Here is an 18,530-nt window from a genome sequence, read left to right on the forward strand (position 1 = left end):
AGACAGTCTCCGCTCCTTGCTGCAAGCAGACTGAGAACTGAGAGATCAGCAGTCATGTGATTGCTCATTTCTCTGGTCTGGGAGCTGACATGGGGCAACAGCAGAATCACACCAATACTGCAGCATAGAAGTGAGTATGTATGTTTATTTTCCTTTTTTATTCCACAAATATCCTTTAGATGACCTTGTCAGGTTGGGAAAAAGAAAATTGAGAAGAAATGTAGCAATCGAAGAGCTTTTATACTCCACAAAACTGTGTTTGTGTATACTGTGGGGCTCCATAATCTCCTATTGCCCGGGGGCCCCATAATCTCCTATTGCCCGGGGGCCCCATAATCTTCTCCTATTGCCCAGGGGCCCCATAATCTTCTCCTATTGCCCAGGGGCTCCATAATCTTCTTCTATTGCTCGGGGGCCCCATAATCTTCTATTGCCCAAGGGCCCCATAATCTCCTATTGCCCAAGGGCACCATAATCTCCTATTGCCCAGGGGCCCCATAATCTTCTCCTATTGCCCGGAGGCCCCATAATCTCCTATTGCCCGGGGGCCCCATGAGTTGTCAGTCCGCCCCTGCATAAAGCTCTACTTTAAGGGCCACTTACACATGAGTATGTGCTAGAATGTAATATTATAAGAGAGAGTCAGCATGGATTCCTTAAAGACCGACATCATATAATAATAATTACCCGATTACTGGGTGCAGAGTCACATTAAGAGTGACATTTATAAGCAGAGGGTAGGAACAGGAAATATTCACGGCAACGTCATTTGTTGTTCGGATCGGATACGTCTTGCCAAAAATACGCAGCTGATTACTGTATGTGACATGGGTTTCATTTACCTGTAGGAAGCACAGAAGTCATTAGACGGGGAAGGAAAACTTACCTGCCATACAGTGATAGGTACATTAGGAAATAGTATTACATAGTTGCCAACATGTAAAAAAAAAAATCGGGACACTTCTTTGGCAGTAGGCGGAGTAATGGTATAATTAGGGGGCGGGGCATGCGGTTATCGTGCCGCGGCAAAATATGTGCGTGGTTTACATAAAATGGTGGGCGTGGCTTACATGGGGGCGTGGCTCAAAGGGGTGTGGTTAGAGTCTGAGATGAATGCGGGATGAAGAGGGAAAAGAGGGGGGGAGAGGGAAAGGAGGGACAGCAGCCCCCCATTCCTACACCACAATAGCAATATGTGTTGTCCAGAGTTTGACAATCAGCAGATAAAGATACTCCAAATACCTGGTGTTGGCGCTTCAATCATCCCGGCGCCATGATTGTTATGGTGTCAGGATGATTGAAGCGCATTATTTCTATTATTACATTGTAATATGAAATGAAATCATTCAACTCACCATAATGCCGAATCAGTGGGAGCCCTGAGCGTGTCACCTGCCACATTGGCTGCCACCAAATGCCATCAGGTGTCCCAAGCGGAGTCTGTCCTTACATCAGGTGCCCCACTAGAGGTACCTTCCTCACATCTGTGTCCATCAGCGGAGCCCCTCCTTACATCTGGTGCCCCTCTGACATCTACAGACCGCCCCCCCCACATCCACAGACTGCCCCCCACATCCATAGCCTGGCCCCCACATACTCCACAGACTGGCCCCCACATCCACAGACTGGCCCCCACATACTCCACAGACCGGCCCCCACATACTCCACAGACTGGCCCCCACATCCACAGACTGGCCCCCACATACTGCACAGACTGGCCCCCGACATCCCCAGACTGGCCCCCGACATCCAGAGACTGGCCCCCGACATCCACAGACTGGCCCCCGACATCCACAGACTGGCCCCCGACATCCACAGACTGGCCCCCGACATACCACTGGCCCCCGACATACCACTGGCCCCCGACATCCACAGACTTGCCCCCACATCTCCAGACTGGCCCCCACATCTCCAGACTGGCCCCCACATCCACAGACAGGCCCCCACATCCACAGACAGGCCCCCACATCCACAGACTGCCCCCACATCCACAGACTGGCCCCCAACATTATCATACCACTGGCCCCCGACATCCGACTGGCCCCCGCCCCCACATCCGTGACAGACTGGCCCCCGACATTATCATACCACTGGCCCCCGCCCCGACATCCACACAGTGACAGACTGGCCCCCTGACCCCCGACATCCGACTGGCTCCCGCCCCGACATCCACAGTGACAGACTGGCCCCCGATATGCCGCCGTTGCCACGCGGAGACTTTGAACTGTGGCGCCGCCCACTACACTTTACACACACACACTGGCAGCGGGGGTGGGCGGCGCCACAGGTTCTCTATTGAAGACCAACTTCTGATCTTCTTAAAAATGGCGGCCGGCGGAGACATTGTCTCCACTGGCCGCGGACCTCTAGCAGAAAAAATGGAAATTCAATTTCCCGGGACAAACCGAATTTCCCGGGACATTTCCCAGAACAACATTAATTCGGGACAAATGTCCTAATCCCAGGAATGTCCCGGGAAATTCGGGACAGTTGGCAACTATGGTATTAATGTCAATATATTCCCAGACCAGTCAAAAGCGAAGCTTTTACTGCAATATTCGGCTTCAATGCCGAGATTTTCTCTACAGTACCATCTCATCTACAACCAGTAGGTTCAGGAAATCGGGCAGACTTGGAGGTGAAAGTGACATGGAACACCAAGTATGCAGAGGGTAAAACACTCAATGACAAGGGTTCTAATCCTTCTCTATTCCATTCAAACCCTAAATTATGCATTTCTTGTCTATACAGACTTTAATGTATGAGTTATTACTTCTCTTGTATAACAAATAGTCAGACCGTGTTAAGAGAACTTACTGTAGGAACTGTGTTACAGGGAGAATTTACCACTGGATTATGAATGGTCATCTCCGATATTCCATCCACAACCTCCCTTACTGCGAAACATCCAGAGTCTGTGCCGTTCAGCCTGATATCGGATATATTATAACCATGTACTTCCAACCAACATTTTGACACTTGTATATTGAACTTTGCTCCAGTACAAGTAAGATTTGGAGATGGAAGGCTTCCTGAAAAAAGATTAAATTCATTCAGCATTTCTGAGATGAGAAGGTGATGTAATTGATGTACATTATACTCTTTAGGGGTTTTCTATATAAGCCCACCCTAGGATGACAAGAGTGACCAGGGAAAGCTGCCATAGAGGCAAAGAGTTAAATCCCAATTCTATATTTGGTGGCCAGTGTAATGCCCCCATACATTGGTTATCAGCATAGTGACCCCTTACATTGATGGTCAGTGTAGTGCCCCCCTTACATGAATGGTCAGTGTAGTGCCCCCCTTACATTGATGATCAGTATAGTGCCCCCTTACATGAATGGTCAGTGGAGTGCCCCCCTTACATTGATGGTCAGTGTAGTGCCCCCTTACATTGATGGTCAGTGTAGTACCCCCTTACATTGATGGTCAGTGTAGTGCCCCCCTTACATTGATGGTCAGTGTAGTGCCCCCTTACATTGATGATCAGTGTAGTGCCCCCTTATATTGATGGTCAGTGTAGTGCCTCTTTACATTGATGGTCAGTGTAGTGCCCCCTTACATTGAAGGTCAGTGTAGTGCCTCCTTACATTGATGATCAGTGTAGTGCCCCCTTATATTGATGGTCAGTGTAGTGCCCCCTTACATTGATGATCAGTGTAGTGCCCCCTTACATTGATGATCAGTGTAGTGCCCCCTTACATTGATGATCAGTGTAGTGCTCCCTTACATTGATGGTCAGTTTAGTGCCCCCTCACATTGGTTGTCAATGTAATGCCCCCTTACATTGGTGGTCTGTGTAGTGTACCCTTACATTGATGATCAGTGTAGTGCCCCCTTACATTGATGATCAGTGTAGTGCCTCCTTACATTGATGATCAGTGTAGTGCCTCCTTACATTGATGGTCAGTGTAGTGCCCCCTGTACATTGATGGTCAGAGTAGTGCCCCCTCACATTGGTTGTCAATGTAATGCCCCCTTACATTGATGATCAGTGTAGTGCCCCCTTACATTGATGATCAGTGTAGTGCCTCCTTACATTGATGATCAGTGTAGTGCCTCCTTACATTGATGGTCAGTGTAGTGCCCCCTGTACATTGATGATCAGTGTAGTGCCCCCTCACATTGGTTGTCAATGTAATGCCCCCTTACATTGATGATCAGTGTAGTGCCCCCTTACATTGATGATCAGTGTAGTGCCCCCTTACATTGATGATCAGTGTAGTGCCCCCTTACATTGATGATCAGTGTAGTGTCTCCTTACATTGATGATCAGTGTAGTGCCTCCTTACATTGATGATCAGTGTAGTCCCCCTTACATTGATGATCAGTGTAGTGCCCCCTTACATTGATGATCAGTGTAGTGCCCCCCTTACATTGATGATCAGTGTAGTGCCCCCTTACATTGATGATCAGCGTAGTGCCCCCTTCCTTACATTGAAGGTCAGTGTAGTGCCCCCTTACATTGATGATCAGTGTAGTGCCTCCTTACATTGATGATCAGTGTAGTCCCCCTTACATTGATGATCAGTGTAGTGCCCCCTTACATTGATGATCAGTGTAGTGCCCCCTTACATTGATGATCAGTGTAGTGCCCCCTTCCTTACATTGATGGTCAGTGTAGTGCCCCCTTACATTGATGATCAGTGTAGTGCCCCCTTACATTGATGGTCAGTGTAGTGCCCCCTTATATTGATGGTCAGTGTAGTGCCTCCTTACATTGATGGTCAGTGTAGTGCCTCCTTACATTGATGATCAGTGTAGTGTCTCCTTACATTGATGGTCAGTGTAGTGCCTCCTTACATTGATGATCAGTGTAGTGCCCCCTTACATTGATGATCAGTGTAGTGCCCCCTTCCTTACATTGATGATCAGTGTAGTGTCTCCTTACATTGATGATCAGTGTAGTGCCCCCTTACATTGATGATCAGTGTAGTGCTCCCTTCCTTACATTGATGGTCAGTGTAGTGCCCCCTTACATTGATGATCAGTGTAGTGCCCCCTTCCTTACATTGATGATCAGTGTAGTGCCTCCTTACATTGATGGTCAGTGTAGTGCCTCCTTACATTGATGATCAGTGTAGTGCACCCTTCCTTACATTGATGGTCAGTGTAGTGCCCCCTTACATTGATGATCAGTGTAGTGCCCCCTTACATTGATGGTCAGTGTAGTGCCCCCTTATATTGATGGTCAGTGTAGTGTCTCCTTACATTGATGGTCAGTGTAGTGCCCCCTTACATTGATGATCAGTGTAGTGCCCCCTTACATTGATGGTCAGTGTAGTGCCCCCTTATATTGATGGTCAGTGTAGTGCCTCCTTACATTGATGGTCAGTGTAGTGCCCCCTCACATTGGTTGTCAATGTAATGCCCCCTTACATTGGTGGTCTGTGTAGTGCCCCCTTACATTGATGATCAGTGTAGTCCCCCTTACATTGATGATCAGTGTAGTGCCTCCTTACATTGATGATCAGTGTAGTCCCCCTTACATTGATGATCAGTGTAGTGCCTCCTTACATTGATGATCAGTGTAGTCCCCCTTACATTGAAGGTCAGTGTAGTACCCCCTTACATTGATGATCAGTGTAGTGCCCCCTTACATTGATGATCAGTGTAGTGCCCCCTTACATTGATGATCAGTGTAGTGCCCCCTTACATTGATGATCAGTGTAGTGCCCCCTTACATTGATGATCAGTGTAGTGTCTCCTTACATTGATGATCAGTGTAGTCCCCCTTACATTGATGATCAGTGTAGTCCCCCTTACATTGATGATCAGTGTAGTCCCCCTTACATTGATGATCAGTGTAGTCCCCCTTACATTGATGATCAGTGTAGTGCCCCCTTACATTGGTGATCAGTGTAGTGCCTCCTTACATTGATGATCAGTGTAGTCCCCCTTACATTGATGATCAGTGTAGTGTCTCCTTACATTGATGGTCAGTGTAGTGCCCCCTTACATTGATGATCAGTGTAGTGCCTCCTTACATTGATGATCAGTGTAGTCCCCCTTACATTGATGATCAGTGTAGTGTCTCCTTACATTGATGATCAGTGTAGTCCCCCTTACATTGATGATCAGTGTAGTCCCCCTTACATTGATGATCAGTGTAGTGCCTCCTTACATTGATGATCAGTGTAGTCCCCCTTACATTGATGATCAGTGTAGTCCCCCTTACATTGATGATCAGTGTAGTGCCTCCTTACAATGATGATCAGTGTAGTCCCCCTTACATTGATGATCAGTGTAGTGTCTCCTTACATTGATGGTCAGTGTAGTGCCCCCTTACATTGATGATCAGTGTAGTGCCCCCTTATATTGATGGTCAGTGTAGTGCCCCCTGTACATTGATGATCAGTGTAGTGCCCCCTTACATTGATGATCAGTGTAGTGCCCCCTTACATTGATGATCAGTGTAGTGCCCCCTTACATTGATGATCAGTGTAGTGCCCCCTTACATTGATGGTCAGTGTAGTGCCCCCTTACATTGATGATCAGTGTAGTGCCCCCTTATATTGATGGTCAGTGTAGTGCCCCCTGTACATTGATGATCAGTGTAGTGCCCCCTTACATTGATGATCAGTGTAGTGCCCCCTTACATTGATGATCAGTGTAGTGTCTCCTTACATTGATGATCAGTGTAGTCCCCCTTACATTGATGATCAGTGTAGTCCCCCTTACATTGATGATCAGTGTAGTCCCCCATACATTGATGATCAGTGTAGTGCCCCCTTACATTGGTGATCAGTGTAGTGCCTCCTTACATTGATGATCAGTGTAGTCCCCCTTACATTGATGATCAGTGTAGTCCCCCTTACATTGATGATCAGTGTAGTGCCTCCTTACATTGATGATCAGTGTAGTCCCCCTTACATTGATGATCAGTGTAGTCCCCCTTACATTGATGATCAGTGTAGTGCCTCCTTACATTGATGATCAGTGTAGTCCCCCTTACATTGATGATCAGTGTAGTGTCTCCTTACATTGATGGTCAGTGTAGTGCCCCCTTACATTGATGATCAGTGTAGTGCCCCCTGTACATTGATGATCAGTGTAGTGCCCCCTTACATTGATGATCAGTGTAGTGCCCCCTTATATTGATGGTCAGTGTAGTGCCCCCTGTACATTGATGATCAGTGTAGTGCCCCCTTACATTGATGATCAGTGTAGTGCCCCCTTACATTGATGATCAGTGTAGTGCCCCCTTACATTAATGGTCAGTGTAGTGCCCCCTTACATTGATGATCAGTGTAGTGCCCCCTTATATTGATGGTCAGTGTAGTGCCCCCTGTACATTGATGATCAGTGTAGTGCCCCCTTACATTGATGATCAGTGTAGTGCCCCCTTACATTGATGATCAGTGTAGTGCCCCCTTACATTGATGATCAGTGTAGTGCCCCCTTACATTGATGGTCAGTGTAGTGCCCCCTTACATTGATGATCAGTGTAGTGCCCCCTTACATTGATGATCAGTGTAGTGCCCCCTTACATTGATGGTCAGTGTAGTGCCCCCTTACATTGATGATCAGTGTAGTGCCCCCTTACATTGATGATCAGTGTAGTGCCCCCTTACATTGATGATCAGTGTAGTGCCCCCTTACATTGATGATCAGTTTAGTTCCCCCTCACATTGGTTGTCAATGTAATGCCCCCTTACATTGATGATCAGTTTAGTTCCCCCTCACATTGGTTGTCAATGTAATGCCCCCTTACATTGGTGGTCTGTGTAGTGTACCCTTACATTGATGATTAGTGTAGTGCCCCCTTACATTGATGATCAGTGTAGTGCCTCCTTACATTGATGATCAGTGTAGTGCCTCCTTACATTGATGGTCAGTGTAGTGCCCCCTGTACATTGATGGTCAGTGTAGTGCCCCCTCACATTGGTTGTCAATGTAATGCCCCCTTACATTGATGATCAGTGTAGTGCCCCCTTACATTGATGATCAGTGTAGTGCCCCCTTACATTGATGATCAGTGTAGTGCCCACTTACATTGATGATCAGTGTAGTGTCTCCTTACATTGATGATCAGTGTAGTGCCTCCTTACATTGATGATCAGTGTAGTGCCCCCTTACATTGATGATCAGTGTAGTGCCCCCTTACATTGATGATCAGTGTAGTGCCCCCTTCCTTACATTGAAGGTCAGTGTAGTGCCCCCTTACATTGATGATCAGTGTAGTGCCTCCTTACATTGATGATCAGTGTAGTCCCCCTTACATTGATGATCAGTGTAGTGCCCCCTTACATTGATGATCAGTGTAGTACCCCCTTACATTGATGATCAGTGTAGTGCCCCCTTACATTGATGGTCAGTGTAGTGCCCCCTTATATTGATGGTCAGTGTAGTGCCTCCTTACATTGATGGTCAGTGTAGTGCCTCCTTACATTGATGATCAGTGTAGTGTCTCCTTACATTGATGGTCAGTGTAGTGCCTCCTTACATTGATGATCAGTGTAGTGCCCCCTTACATTGATGATCAGTGTAGTGCCCCCTTCCTTACATTGATGATCAGTGTAGTGTCTCCTTACATTGATGATCAGTGTAGTGCCCCCTTACATTGATGATCAGTGTAGTGCTCCCTTCCTTACATTGATGGTCAGTGTAGTGCCCCCTTACATTGATGATCAGTGTAGTGCCCCCTTCCTTACATTGAGGATCAGTGTAGTGCCTCCTTACATTGATGGTCAGTGTAGTGCCTCCTTACATTGATGATCAGTGTAGTGCCCCCTTATATTGATGGTCAGTGTAGTGTCTCCTTACATTGATGGTCAGTGTAGTGCCCCTTTACATTGATGGTCAGTGTAGTGCCCCCTTATATTGATGGTCAGTGTAGTGTCTCCTTACATTGATGATCAGTGTAGTGCCCCTTTACATTGATGGTCAGTGTAGTGCCCCCTTATATTGATGGTCAGTGTAGTGCCTCCTTACATTGATGGTCAGTGTAGTGCCCCCTCACATTGGTTGTCAATGTAATGCCCCCTTACATTGGTGGTCTGTGTAGTGCCCCCTTACATTGAAGGTCAGTGTAGTGTCTCCTTACATTGATGATCAGTGTAGTCCCCCTTACATTGATGATCAGTGTAGTGCCTCCTTACATTGATGATCAGTGTAGTCCCCCTTACATTGAAGGTCAGTGTAGTACCCCCTTACATTGATGATCAGTGTAGTGCCCTCTTACATTGATGATCAGTGTAGTGCCCCCTTACATTGATGATCAGTGTAGTGCCCCCTTACATTGATGATCAGTGTAGTGTCTCCTTACATTGATGATCAGTGTAGTCCCCCTTACATTGATGATCAGTGTAGTCCCCCTTACATTGATGATCAGTGTAGTCCCCCTTACATTGATGATCAGTGTAGTGCCCCCTTACATTGGTGATCAGTGTAGTGCCTCCTTACATTGATGATCAGTGTAGTGTCTCCTTACATTGATGGTCAGTGTAGTGCCCCCTTACATTGATGATCAGTGTAGTGCCTCCTTACATTGATGATCAGTGTAGTCCCCCTTACATTGATGATCAGTGTAGTGTCTCCTTACATTGATGATCAGTGTAGTCCCCCTTACATTGATGATCAGTGTAGTGCCTCCTTACATTGATGATCAGTGTAGTGCCCCCTTACATTGATGATCAGTGTAGTGCCTCCTTACATTGATGATCAGTGTAGTCCCCCTTACATTGATGATCAGTGTAGTGTCTCCTTACATTGATGATCAGTGTAGTGCCTCCTTACATTGATGATCAGTGTAGTCCCCCTTACATTGATGATCAGTGTAGTGTCTCCTTACATTGATGATCAGTGTAGTGCCCCCTTACATTGATGATCAGTGTAGTGCCTCCTTACATTGATGATCAGTGTAGTCCCCCTTACATTGATGATCAGTGTAGTGCCCCCTTATATTGATGGTCAGTGTAGTGCCCCCTGTACATTGATGATCAGTGTAGTGCCCCCTTACATTGATGATCAGTGTAGTGCCCCCTTACATTGATGATCAGTGTAGTGCCCCCTTACATTGATGATCAGTGTAGTGCCTCCTTACATTGATGGTCAGTGTAGTTTCCCCTTACATTGATGATCAGTGTAGTGCCCCCTTACATTGATGGTCAGTGTAGTGCCCCCTTACATTGATGATCAGTGTAGTGCCCCCTTATATTGATGGTCAGTGTAGTGCCCCCTGTACATTGATGATCAGTGTAGTGCCCCCTTACATTGATAATCAGTGTAGTGTCTCCTTACATTGATGATCAGTGTAGTCCCCCTTACATTGATGATCAGTGTAGTCCCCCTTACATTGATGTTCAGTGTAGTCCCCCTTACATTGATGATCAGTGTAGTGCCCCCTTACATTGGTGATCAGTGTAGTGCCTCCTTACATTGATGATCAGTGTAGTCCCCCTTACATTGATGATCAGTGTAGTCCCCCTTACATTGATGATCAGTGTAGTGCCTCCTTACATTGATGATCAGTGTAGTGCCCCCTTACATTGATGATCAGTGTAGTGCCTCCTTACATTGATGGTCAGTGTAGTGCCCCCTTACATTGATGATCAGTGTAGTGCCCCCTGTACATTGATGATCAGTGTAGTACCCCCTTATATTGATGGTCAGTGTAGTGTCCCCTTACATTGATGATCAGTGTAGTGTCCCCTTACATTGATGATCAGTGTAGTCCCCCTTACATTGATGATCAGTGTAGTGCCCCCTTACATTGGTGATCAGTGTAGTGTCTCCTTACATTGATGATCAGTGTAGTGCCTCCTTACATTGATGATCAGTGTAGTCCCCCTTACATTGATGATAAGTGTAGTGCCTCCTTACATTGATGATCAGTGTAGTGTCTCCTTACATTGATGGTCAGTGTAGTGCCCCCTTACATTGATGATCAGTGTAGTGCCCCCTTATATTGATGGTCAGTGTAGTGCCCCCTTACATTGATGATCAGTGTAGTGCCCCCTTACATTGATGATCAGTGTAGTGCCCCCTTACATTGATGATCAGTGTAGTGCCCCCTTACATTGATGATCAGTGTAGTGCCCCCTTACATTGATGATCAGTGTAGTGCCCCCTTACATTGATGATCAGTGTAGTGCCCCCTTACATTGATGATCAGTGTAGTGCCCCCTTACATTGATGATCAGTGTAGTGCCCCCTTACATTGATGATCAGTGTAGTGCCCCCTTACATTGATGATCAGTGTAGTGCCCCCTTACATTGATGGTCAGTGTAGTGCCCCCTTACATTGATGGTCAGTGTAGTGCCCCCTTACATTGATGGTCAGTGTAGTGCCCCCTTACATTGATGATCAGTGTAGTGCCCCCTTACATTGATGATCAGTGTAGTGCCCCCTTACATTGATGATCAGTGTAGTGCCTCCTTACATTGATGGTCAGTGTAGTGCCTCCTTACATTGATGGTCAGTGTAGTGCCCCTTACATTGATGGTCAGTGTAGTGCCCCTTACATTGATGGTCAGTGTAGTGCCCCTTACATTGATGGTCAGTGTAGTGCCCCTTACATTGATGATCAGTGTAGTGCCCTCCTCACATTAGTGGACATTGTAATGTCACCTTACATTTGGCAGTCAGAATGAATGAACTAAATTTTCCATCTAAACAAGCCAAATACATTAGCTTTTCAGGTGTTTGGATCCCAGTGACAACATTGACTATATTTGGTCATGTCCATAGATGGTCATTGATGTCTCATGAGAAACCCTGCCCCTTTTTATAAATCAGCTGTCCCCCCCCGCCAGACCCGTCATTCACCAAGAGAAGCAATGAGACCAAACTTATGTGAGTGGAAGAATTTGCTCAGGGAACCTCAAGCAACCTCTGGAGGAACCCTATGATTCCATGGAGCCCCTAGGAACCTCTGGAGGAACCCTATGATTCCATGGAACCCCTAGGGACCTCTGGAGGAACCCTGTGGTTCCATGGAACCCCTAAGAACCTCTTAAGGAATGCTATGGTTTCAGGGAACTCTGCAAGTCTTGTATGGGGAGTAAACAGAAGTCCTATAAAAAAACAATTACTTTTTTCAGGATTTCACCTATACAGGCTTCACTAAGCCACAAATCTTGATGCAAACAGTGATTTTTCAAATGTGAACAAGATAAGTCAATATCAGTGAGGTCTTGCTCTGATTTCTACACCTGCCTCCATATTACCCACAGCAATCCAACTGTACATGTTTATGTGACAGCCAGCCTGCAGATGGTCAGATTATACCTCTACTATCCACCATCTACTATCCATGGCTCATTCATACACGGGCCAATACAAATTCCCACTATTTCACATGTGTGTTACATGCTCCTCATATGGTATATTCGTATAAATGTATTTTAATTCATAAATGTAATATTTGGTTTTAAACGTGGCCCATTGTAACCATTGTATTATAGCATAGCATACCTCGTACGAATGGATAGAGAGTTGAATTGCACTTGCAGGTATTAGTGATATTGTTACAACTCTCATCAGTAGCACAGATTTCACTTCCACAGACTTCAGACGCGGCCACTGGAGAGACAGAAAAAAACATGAAAGTACATCCTGTGTTCCTCAGATCCATCTACTGTGTAATACAAGGTTAAAAATAAATAAATCAGAGATAATGTCCGGGGGGGTTTCAAAGTGTTTCAAAAACAATTCAATTTGTGTCAAACTTCTGCAACTTGTATCCAAATGTTGCAATATACAAACTTGTTTTCAAAGTGTTACAATTCATAAACAAAGTGCACAACACTCCTCTCCTGTGTTGTATTCACCCGAGTTCGTGAATAAGGCTAGGTTCACATACATGCGGGTGCGGAAATGCATGTAAATCGCACACATTCCTGCACCTGCAGGAAGACTGTGCTGCTATTTAGTAGACAAACGGGGCTGCTATTAATTCATAGTTAGTTTTGTTATATCTGTTGATCCTGCCAGCAATTCAGAGCTCTCCTGTGTACTCTGCAGTCATATCTCAAACAGTGTTATCAGGTCCAGCCCAGTTTAGTTCTGTGAGCTACAGAACCCCTTCCTCCTGTGTTATGCAGATGAGGAATGGTGCAGGTGTTGTGTGGTCCTAAGGCAATAACACTGTTTGTTCATAGACACAATATGGTGAGTGAATGGCTGGTACGATCCCCAGGACAAAATATGTGAAAAAGTCTGAAAAAAGAAAACGAAAGCAGCTGCCAGTAAAATGCAATATTTATTTTTCGGGGCTTAGATACACTTTAATTAGAGAACGGATCTTCCTCACTTTTTTTTTTTTAGTCCATTTGCCCTTCCCCAATCGTTCCCTCCAATCTCTGGGGAACGATCGCTGTCTCTGTATTCCACATGTGTTATTATAAGATAAAAGGAGACAAACGTCACTCACCCGCCATGACAGCGCACAGTACAGAGAGCAGGAGTGTTGTCTTCATGGTGATCAGGGACCCTAGAAAATACATCCTATATGAGTAACTCATTTCTGTTTGTGATTTAGCAAAAATAATAATAATAATAATAAGTCCTACAGAGTTTCGCATTATTTTATATAAAGTTTTATACAGTCAAAATAAAACAAAATAAATACAACAAAAAAAAGCAAACAAACATCTTTATATATTGCAATATATATATATATATATATATATATATATATGTAAGATACTAGACTTATTTGTTATTTTATATGTTATTTGAAGAAAAAAAATTAAATTAAATGATGTGTATATATATATATATATTGCATATATTAAGTTAAAACTAAGAAAAAAATAGACTTAACAATATTTGATTAGAAAAAAATGATATTTAATTATATCTATCTATATATCTATCTATCTATCTATCTATCTATCTATCTATATATATATATATATATATATATATATATATATATATATATATATAAAATATAGCTAAGAAGCACATAATACGTTATAACTACAAAAAAAAACTAGACTTGCCAATATTTGATTTGAGAAAAACATATAATTTTATATATATATATATATATATATATATATATATATATATATATATATAATATATTGCATATATTGAGTTTATAATGACAAAAAAACTATAACAATAAAAAAATATATACATATATATTGCATATATTTATATTTCATATATTACATTATAACTACAAATAAACTAGACTTAACAATATTAGATTAGAAAAAAAATTATACTTTAATTATATATATATATATACATTGCATATATTAAGTTATAGCTACAAAACAACTAGACTGAACAATTGATTTGAGAAAAACATGTAATTTTATATATATATACATATATTGAGTTATAATGACAAAAAAACTAGTCTTAACAATATTTGATTAGAAAGAAAATACATTTAATTTTATATATGTATATATATATATGTGTGTGTGTGTGTGTGTATATTGCATATATTTATATTTCATATATTACGTTGTAACTACAAATAAACTAGACTGAACAATATGTGATTAGAAAAAAAATTATAATTTAATTATATATATCTATTGAATATATTAAGTTATAACTACAAATGCACAATTTGATTCAAACCTGAAATGCAATATAGTAAAACCCAAAATAAAACAAAAAAGAATAAATTTAAATAAACAAATACAAAGAAAAAAAAAAAAACTATGAACATCCATATAGGTTACAATATTCATTATTTTTATTGACTTTGTAACATACTAAGAAAATATTATGTATATATTTATTATCATGATTATTATTATTTATTTTCAAAACTACAAACAAACAATACGGTTCAAACCTGTAATGCAAAATTGGTGAGCTGACCATACACACTAGAAGCTGATTTTACATTCTCTTTTAAGCCTCATACACACGATCGGACTTTGTACAAACTTTCCCGTGGATTTTTGTACAAAGGGCGTCGGCCGTGAACTTGTATCGCATACACACAGCAGGACTTTTTCAGCCAACTTTCACCAAATCACCTGGTTTTTCTGCTTTTTACCGCCACCTTTGGTCAACTTCTGTATTGTCGTCTGATCTTTTGCATTGGTTCTGAGCATGCGTGTTTGTACTTTGTACAAAAGTCCGATGGTTTTCTGTACACAACGATCAGACTTTGCTCCATCGGACTTTTGTCGCCAGAAAGTTTGTCCGTTCGCACAGCCAACAAAAGTCAGATGAAAACCAAAAAAGTTTGTCCGATGGAGCGCACACACAGTCGGATGTTGCTCCAAAACAGCTAATTTGCATGTTTGTTGTCAAAAAGTCTGATCGTGTGTATGGGGCCTTTAGATCTTATTAAGTACAAGGTTCTGCCAAACGCTGGGTTCACACTCATACAAATTGGATGTGGATTTTCCGCATCCAATTTGCATGACAGGAGATTGTAACCGACTCTCCATGTTTCCAGTTCACACATCTCTGGGGTGGCTACGGAGCAGCTTGCACAGGAGTCCTGTGCTTCTTTGGCTCTGGTGCAGGGCTGAATTCAGGAAAAAATTTGGTCCTGATTCGTCCCTGAAGTGGTGAACAGGGACATGCTGGACCCTTGCTGTGAGCCGCAGCCGTCTTCAGTGTGAACCCAGCCTTAAGGCCCCATACACACGATCAGACTTTTTGACAACAAACATGCAAATTAGCTGTTTTGGAGCAACATCCGACCGTGTGTACGCTCCATCGGACAAACTTTTTTGGTTTTCATGGGACTTTTGTTGGCTGTGCGAACGGACAAACTTTCTGGCAACAAAATTCCGATGGAGCAAAGTCCGATCGTGTGTACAGAAAACCATCGGACTTTTGTACAAAGTACTAACACACATGCTCAGAACCAATGCAAAAGATCAGACAACAATACAGAAGTTGACCAAAGGTGGCGGTAAAGAGCAGAAAAAACACGTGATTTGGTGAAAGTTGGCTGAAAAAGTCCTGCTGTGTGTATGCAATACAAGTTCACGGCCGACGCCCTTTGTACAAAAATCCAAGGGAAAGTTGGAAAAAGTCCTATCATGTGTATGAGGCCTTAGGTAGTCCTTACATTACATGTTTTTTGTAAATCTAAAGGCCCATTTACACGATCTGACTTTTTGACAACAAACATGCAAATTAGCTGTTTTGGAGCAACATCTGACCGTGTGTACGCTCCATCGGACAAACTTTTTCTGTTTTCATCGGACTTTTGTTGGCTGTGCGAACGGACAAACTTTCTGGCAACAAAAGTCCGATGGAGCAAAGTCTGATCGTTGTGTACAGAAAACCATAGGACTTTTGTACAAAGTACAAACATGCATGCTCAGAACCAATGCAAAAGATCAGACAACAATACAGAAGTTGACCAAAGGTGGCGGTAAATAGCAGAAAAACCCACGTGATTTGGTGAAAGTTGGCTGAAAAAGTCCTGCTGTGTGTATGCAATACAAGTTCACGACCGACGCCCTTTGTACAAAAATCCAAGGGAAAGTTTGTACAAAGTCCTATCATGTGTATGAGGGTTAAAACTCCACACACACACACACACACGTTGACTGTTTAATCTCCATTTAATCTTCCAAAATTTGCCAATTAGATACACGTTGATTGGATAGTTAAGTAAGTTATTATATTGCAATTAAACATTTTACAAAGGCAGCAACTGAATGAAGCCAAAGAATGATCATGATAACCGGCCAACCAGCAATCACAAAATGAAGAGCCACCAATGGCAGCCTCCATCATTCTCTCATGATATTCCCTCCCTTTAACCACTTAAAGACCAGGCCTATTTTTCAAACTTGTTTTTTTACAAGATAAAATCGTATATATATATATGTATATATAAAATTACTTAGAACCCCCAAACATTATATATTTTTTTCAGGCACCTTAGAGAATAAAATGGCGGTCGCTGAAATACTTTATGTCACACCATATTTGCGCAGCGTTTTTAGAAGCGCAATTTTTGGAGAAAAAAACACCCTTTTTTGAATGAAAAAATAAGACAACAGTAAAGTTAGCCCAATTTTTTTTTTTTTATATTTTGAAAGATAATGAGTGAATTTATACCCAACATGTCACGCTTCAAAATTGCGCCCACTCGTGCAATGCTGACAAACTTTGACCCTTAAAAATCTCCATAGGCGACGATATTTCTACAGGTTACCAGTTTTGAGTTACAGAGGAGGTCTAGTGCTAGAATTATTGCTCTCGCTCTACCGATTGAGGCGATACCTCATGTGGGTGGTTTGAACACCGTTTTCATATGCGGGCGCAACTTCTGCGTACAATCTCGTAGGGATGGGGCGCTTTGAAAAACAAAGTTTCTTATTTATTTTACTTTTTATTTTTACACTGTCCCTTTAAAAAAAAAAAGGGTCACTTATATTCCTATTACAAGGAATGTAATCATCCCTTGTAATTGAAGAAAAGCATGACAGGTCCTCTTTAATGTGAGAAACCCAGAGGGGGTCCAAAAGACCTCACATCCCATATTTACACCTAAATGCAATAAAGGATGAAACAAAAAAATAAAAAATAAAAATGTATTTTTTTTTTTTCAATTTTTTTTTTTTACCCTTTAAGACCATTATCTCCATGCTACTGAGGGGATAGGATCAGATTGTCTCCGCCGCTACCGGCGGCTCCAGAGACGACCGGTGCGAGGGGGTGGGAGGGGTGGTACCTCTCTGTCTTGCAGAGACCACTTTTATCTGAAAGCGTACCGCCCGCCATTGAAGAAAATACCGGGTTTATGGTAGCGATCTGCTGCCATAACCTCGGTATTCTACGCAAAGTACCAATGTATAATGATGGTTGCCGGTCAGTAAGTGGTTAAAGGAGATTGTACGAAGATAGCACAATCAGAATGTAAGGTGTATGACCTGCTTTGGAAAATAATAATTGTATCCTGATTGTTTGCTATGAGTTGTAAATGACTTGGAAATCCAAGTTTTTTATACTCACCGATAAATGTGGTGTGGAAATGTTTTCGGGTCTGCCAGAGGCTTCCAACAACTCGATGTTCTTCCAACAAGTGCGCAGAGTTAGTTGTCAGTTGAGTTTTGCCACCTTTAGGAAAGACAGTTGGAGTGAGGTGGTGGAGGGTCTGTGTACAATCACCGATCACTCAGCTCCTTATATACTCATCTGTCCAGATGGAATGGCATGCGTCTGTCTTGCGAAGAAACTAGAAGGTGGAGATGGGGTGACGTTAGAATGAATGGGCCTCGCCCAGGCAGGACTTAGCCCCGAGGGGTCACGGTTTAACTTTAAAGCCATCGTTTACAGACTGAAGTATTTTCCTGGAGGCATTTCATATTATAGTTGATGAAAATGTCACCTTGTTGTATTACAAATTAATCTTTCAACTATTTTACATACTTCTATAAACCCAATTGGTGACGGTCCCAGATACCACTGACCGGCTACCGCTATAAGATGATTAGGTTTACTATGATACACAAATGTGTTACAATGTACTTATTTTGCCATCATTGTCACCCTGACCAGTTATGTGTAGATTCTCCCTGGAGAAATGCACTTCATGCCCATTGAAGTATGACCTGCAGGGTTAGAATGGCCAATA

At 42.9% G+C, this 18,530-nt stretch overlaps 1 protein-coding gene across 1 annotated transcript in view; it reads right to left on the bottom strand.

Moving 5' to 3' along the window:
• LOC143934585 (uromodulin-like) overlaps window positions 1–18,066 on the bottom strand; it is a 29,192-nt gene extending 11,126 nt beyond the window's left edge. The window contains exons 1-5 of the mRNA XM_077458329.1: window positions 17,909–18,066; window positions 13,377–13,436; window positions 12,419–12,526; window positions 2,818–3,032; window positions 688–842 (exon numbers count right to left, since the gene is read on the bottom strand). Of these exons, the coding sequence (XP_077314455.1) occupies window positions 688–842; window positions 2,818–3,032; window positions 12,419–12,526; window positions 13,377–13,422 (524 nt within the window). The 5' untranslated portion in view covers window positions 13,423–13,436; window positions 17,909–18,066. The remainder of the gene's footprint in view (window positions 1–687; window positions 843–2,817; window positions 3,033–12,418; window positions 12,527–13,376; window positions 13,437–17,908) is intronic.
• Between the last annotated feature and the right edge of the window lie 464 nt (window positions 18,067–18,530).

Source organism: Lithobates pipiens, unplaced genomic scaffold (assembly GCF_037356315.1).
Source record: "Lithobates pipiens isolate NorthernLeopardFrog02 unplaced genomic scaffold, aLitPip1_a1.2 Scaffold_27, whole genome shotgun sequence".
Classification (NCBI taxonomy): Eukaryota; Metazoa; Chordata; class Amphibia; order Anura; family Ranidae; genus Lithobates; species Lithobates pipiens.